Source organism: Phaenicophaeus curvirostris, chromosome 7, assembly GCF_032191515.1.
Source record: "Phaenicophaeus curvirostris isolate KB17595 chromosome 7, BPBGC_Pcur_1.0, whole genome shotgun sequence".
Taxonomy (NCBI): domain Eukaryota; kingdom Metazoa; phylum Chordata; class Aves; order Cuculiformes; family Cuculidae; genus Phaenicophaeus; species Phaenicophaeus curvirostris.
In genome coordinates this window covers 30537699-30543698 of record NC_091398.1, presented here as the reverse complement: position 1 = coordinate 30543698, position 6000 = coordinate 30537699, and the positions used below count along the sequence as shown (strand labels likewise).

The 6000-nt window shown below is 42.1% G+C and overlaps 1 protein-coding gene across 3 annotated transcripts in view; it reads right to left on the bottom strand.

The window, feature by feature from the left end:
* The window catches only part of PDIA5 (protein disulfide isomerase family A member 5), a 102533-nt gene continuing 96533 nt past the window's right edge, over nucleotides 1-6000 (bottom strand). For all 3 annotated transcript variants that reach the window (XM_069861425.1, XM_069861426.1, XM_069861427.1), the window contains exons 16-17: nucleotides 4247-4381; nucleotides 1-1238 (exon numbers count right to left, since the gene is read on the bottom strand). In XM_069861425.1, coding sequence (XP_069717526.1) covers nucleotides 1158-1238; nucleotides 4247-4381 — 216 coding nt within the window. In that variant the 3' untranslated portion in view covers nucleotides 1-1157. The remainder of the gene's footprint in view (nucleotides 1239-4246; nucleotides 4382-6000) is intronic.

Below are 6000 nucleotides of genomic sequence, written 5' to 3'. Positions count from 1 at the left end.
TACTTGTCTTTTTTAAAATTTATTTTTAGTTCAAAGTGAATCACAACTTCCTGCCCCTCCCTCTCCCCTCCTGTGAAGACACAAGTACCTCCAGATCAACATAATTTTTTTTCAAGCATCAAGAGTGTAACAGACTTCAATGGTTGCTAACACAGGGTTTACAGTGATGGTTGTTTCAGAGAGAGATTGTTTCTGCAACTCCTTAAACAGCATAAAAGGAAAAATCCCACTTACAAATGCTTCTGGCATGTAAACACATAATATATATAATTACCGCATTATCAAAAGTATTATGCATTTATCAAAAAAGTTGAACATAACATTTTCCAACACATATTCGATCATAATTTGAAGGGAGACTATATACCCTATAAGGGCAACTGCGTACCCCTATATGGCAATCACTCCTGACTTACTTACAAGGCATTTGATGATATTAACACACACAAAAAAAGGAGAGTTTTGTTTAATTTTACCCATGCTCTGCTGATTTTTGATACTTGGCTTAATTAACTCAATACAACCTCTATAAAGGTATGTAAACAGTCCTGATTTAAAGACCAGAGAGATTTAAATGAAATCAATAGATCTGGACTGGTCAATGTTAATGTCTTCATAAACTCAGATACCATATTTATCCCTGAGCACCTTAAAGTTGTTCCCCCAAATCTCACTGAAGAACATGTAACTATTTCACAAGAATGTAAAACTGCATTTGGATAAATCTGTGTCTTACAAGCCTCACTTTCCTTCACTAGTTTAAAAAACAAACCAAAATAAAAAAAAAAACAAACGTGTCCCCCTCCCTTTTGTTCTGGACATGTACTGCAATACCTTTAAAAAAAATTTCACCCAATCAAACAACATCACCTACAGACACACTACAGACTACAAAAATATTGCATAGGAGTGTCGGTGGGCATAGTCTCACAACATGAGAGAAAATGCTAAGTTTTCTTTAAAACATTATGGCAACATTCTAATTTATTTTCCTTTTAAAAATCAAGTGGTTTCACTTTATTTCAAAATTGTACAAAATGGCCATGGCTGTTTATAAAAAAAAGTCTCTGTCTTGAGAATATGTGAAGTCTCAGGTACGTTAACAAAAGACCTGGAACCATTCACAGTGCAGCGGAAAGCTTCTTCTGAGGCAGAAACTACAATTCATCCTTCTTCTTTCCTACTCTTTCATGGTCTCTTTCTCTCAGGGTTCGCATGAAAGTGGTGAATCCAGACTCCTGGTTTTGAAGAAAGAAAAATATGGGTCATATTTTTACAAACAAACCAAAACAATGTGTCAAGATCACTTTAAGCTTCTGTATCCCACTGCAGAATACAAACCAAGGAACAGGTATTGCTTCTGTGTTGCCTCATTGGGCAGTGCTCTAGTCCTGTGCTGCTCTGCTGCAATGCAAGGGGAAAATATCCACACAGATGCCACAAGTCAAACTTTGAAGAGATGGGGCACAGTGGAAAAGGCCCTAAAGCTCACAGGACAATATAAAATCTGTCCCTAGAAATACCATTGATGCTTATTTGTCACAAGTGCTCAAAGATGTTTTCATGCCACATTTGTATGCTACTTGTGTCATTCTGACAGCAGTTAGTGGATCATTTGTTGGCTGTACAAACATTTGCCACTGTTCCTCATCCCTTAACAGTTTTGATAATGATCTTCCTCCTTTTCCACACAGTCAGAAGAGAATTACATTTTATCAAGTTACTATCAAAATTATTGTCAAACAATTTCAGTCTAGACACTGACCTCTTACGACTGCTGATTTCTAAAGCTGTTGGATTTTCTAAAGCTTGGAGTTTCCTTCTCCAAGGAAAGCTCTGGGCACAGAACACAGCTGGCAGGCTTTTCATAAGGTTCAAACACACAGAAGTGTAAGCAGCTGTGTTTGAACGCACTGTCCACTGGCACACAAACACTATAGTTGCCTGGGCAAGTAATGCTTTATTGTTAAGCAATCCCAAACCACGCCAATCAAAACCGGTGACAAGGACAGAAAGCTCAAAGAGGCAGAGAATAACAAACAGAAGTCAAAGGTTGACTTAAAAAATACCCAAAACAACGAAAAAATCAAAATATAAAAAGCCCAGAGCTGAAAAGCTTTTGAGAAGGTTGAACAACAAACCACTTCTAAAACTATTCACAAATCTTACATTAAACAAAGAAAAGTGACACGTTTTGGGCATATGTCATATGAAGCCATCTAGCAATCACGAGCTCCCATGGGAAGACCTCAGTTTTCAAAGTCATTTAAAGTACACTTGGGTCAGAGGGTGCTTTCTTCCCTTCCTTTCTCAAAGGTTTCTTCCTTTCTCAAAGTTCTTGGGGTGAAATGCCCTAAAATCTCTCATCTGGAACTGTAGTTCCCATGGAGGTGTTGAGGTCCACATACAACTACTGCTGTGGGTCACGCTCTTCCGCATAGCCAAAGCTCCAGTGTGGGGCAGCAAGGAGCTGAGAGCTCCTGCTCTCCTGGCCACGGCTCCTGCTGCAGCAGGTCATGCTGCTCCCACAGTGGTTTGACATGACCTCTCTTCTTCCCTGCCCACATAAAATGATGATACACAAGCTGGACCACACTGAACTAAATGCTCATTGACATCTACTGATTTAATGCCAGAATCAGGAATAGAAAACAGGTCCCCTGGCTCCCGCTGGCCTCGTGAGATTTCTTTTGCAAGGTGTGAGGTGGTTGGCCAAGGTGGGTCAAAAGGTGTTGTCATGCCAACAAGAAGTCCTTTAGCAGCGCAATCCCTTGTTACTGAAACAGAAGTGTGAACAGACCTGGAAACTCCATGGAAGGCACTACGCTATGCACCGCCTCCAGCGTTACCATGATAGGAGACAACAAAACCTAAATTGATGCTGCACAAGCGGAAAATCACATGTCCCAGGAGAGGTGGAGCACAGCTGGCAGCAGCAGAGAGACTGCGACAGCCCTGTTGGGTAATTTCATTCTACCCAAGAAAGGGTTGGCTGCATGCAAGAATTAGTCAGTCCACTTTCCAGCATAGGGATAATCATCTCCCAACTGCTCTGGCCCCAGAGCATTCCTGTCTTGCTAAGTTCTTTTCATCAGCCACCAGATTCCTCCTTTCATAAATCATTTCTATAAGTATGGGTTAGAAATACAAAGATTGTGGCTGAAATATTACTTAATCGTAAGGACACATCTTTACTTTTAAGAAAAGATCCACAATCGGACCTGAACACACTAACCATAATGACCTCTGGATCAGCACCATAGAATAGTAATTAGTGGGGTCCTAATAGTGGAGAAAACTAGGAGGTGAAGCTCCATAAAGACTTCCCTAAGATCCTGACTGACAAAGGACCTCAGAATTTGGCTTTATTCTTCATGCTCCTCTGTAATTTGGTGAGCTGTAATAGCAGTAGTAACTTTCAGGCAGGCTCTTCTATCAAAATGACTGGATGGCTTCAAGACCCCAAGTTTTTATTGCATACCCTAGCTTCTCCAGGCAATCAATTACTGCTGAGAACTAACGTCCCTCTAGGAGGTTATGACAAAGAACACACACAAATAATTGGATTGTTCCCTTATTTTCAGACACTTTACAACCATGGAAGGCATTATGCCATTTCTGCCCTTTGTACTCATAGCATATAATTAGCTGGCCACAGCAGGATGGAAGAACGAAACTTCAGCCCATGGGCTAGATGGCACAATTGCTCTTTCCATCCCAAGTTCCAGGAGTGAATCTGATTCAGGGAGAATGAGATATTCAGTGTCCCTGAGTCTCCAAAGGACAGCTTTGTCCCTGCTATAAAACCAATGGTCTGTCACGCTTTGGCAGCCTGGTGGTTCTGTAACACGTCTGCAGTATATGCACAATCCAGATCCAGAACTGACAGGAGCAAGTTCTGTATTTTCTGGCATTTCTGCACCTAGCAGCAGCCTATGCAATAAACCTTGCACTTCCACTTGGTCCAAATTCACTTGCAGACTTCAGCCTAAAAAATAAAATATATAACAAAGCACTACCAAATCTACTCCTTTTCCCTCATCTCACGTTCCTAAAATAGACCAACTATGCTTCTAATGCAGGGATGTACAGGGGTGTGCAAACAATGATTCATCCATGTAAATTGGTAACGGAAGCTGTTAAACATCCTTCCAGCTTTGTAAAAATTGACTCTGCATTTCAAGGCAGTACAGGCCGGGGGGGACCTTTCTCCCTGTACCAGATGATGACTGTTGCTTTCACTTACCCCTCTTTCTCCCGTATATTTTTCCACAAATTTCCCATAATTGTAGTAGTTGAAGGTGGGGTAGCCATCAACGCCCTCCTGCTTGCACAGGTCATGATTCTGTTCTTTGGCACAGTCCACTGCAGCGTAGGCGATCTGAAATGCAAGAGATCAGCGTGAGGCAGAAAAAGACAAAGCAAGACTCCACTTCATGGTTACGCTGTTGCAGCTTAGACTTAGCACTAGGAGAGACCGACATCTCTCTTCTGCCAAAACCACAACAAGCTTTCTAAAGGCTGTGGAGGAAGATCTGAGGGTGGTCAGGAGGTCAAGCCACACAAATGGAAGAGCAGAAGGTTGCTTCCTCTGCACTGCTCACACAGCACCTGGCCTATGCAGCTGCGAGGCATGTTCAACTTGCAGAGCAGACAATCATCTTCCTAGCCTTCTTGTTGAGCACTGCCTTAGGCTCCAAACGGGAAATCCAGAGGCTGTGCTAGTAAAACCAAACCCAAGCACGATAGTCACAGCTTTGTCACGCTGCAATATTTTTCCGGCACTTTGGTTTTAAGTGATGGGTGACTGATAATGGTAATAATCCACGCAACCCAACCTCCTCCCTGTGGCATGGCTAATACTTGGAAAAGTTAACTTTCCTGTTCTTGGACAAACATGGGCGGTCACTTATGTAGCATATTAATAGATTAGTAATTTCTAACAGATTAATGATTTCTAACTCAAAATGCTTTTTGGGAGCTCCATTCAGTTCTCCCAAGTTCACAAGGGGACGGGTGAGGCCAGCACATGGTCTACTGAGTAGTGCAAATGAAGCAGTAAGTTGCTTTCCTGCGCTCTCAGCATGGTTTTGATTTCTTTCCTGTCTTTTTCCAGTCTATCTTTTAAGGTAGGGACTGTCAGTAGGTTTGCCATTAGCAAAGTGGGCTTTAATTCCTTTTGAAACCTCTAGATGCTACTGTCACACAAACAAACCCGGAGTAGGAGAGAGGCTGCTGCACTCAGCCCTTTGGGAGCAGAGCAACACCCTCCGGCCCTGCCTGCTTCGGCTCAGGCAGAGCGAGGAGGCGCAGCATCAGGTCAGCTAACCCTAGTTTAGAGCATTTGACATTTGAAGCCTGAACCTGTGAAGCATTGAGGAAGGCTGCACTTCACATTTCTGATGTTTAAACAAAATGCAATTTATAGGCTTCTACTAAAAGCAGCCAAGCCCTCTGCTGTGATTTCACACTCACTGTTCCCGCGAGCGGCAATTCTGGCTCTGAACGTACACTGCTGCTTATGCAGCCTTCCCTTCACAGCCCTGTTACATGCTCTGCTGAAAAGCAAACAAGTTTAAGTACAAGCTACATAAAAAACCTAAACAAATTAGAGGAAGGATTTTTTTCAATTGGGGGTTGCAATGTATCAAATGCTAATTACATATCAGGCACATCTTAACTTGAAATGTCTGTTCCAGGGACCTCCTTCAAACAATCTGATCAAAATACCTTTCACTTGCATGACTTTAAGGATGCAGTTGAACTGTTCTTCCATAATGAAAAGATCATTTAATATTCCACAATGCCCTCCAGTTTCATGGTGACACTGTCAAAATGAGAAAGCCTGATCTCACTATCCTAGCAGTAATTAAAGAGATTGGCAAAGCCAACTTTAGTTAATTTGCTTGTTTTGCTTTGGCTCTGAAAGCCTGACAAGACAACACTCAGTGAGATGTCACTTGGGTCTATCTGCAGATGGAAAGCACCATATAAAGTGAG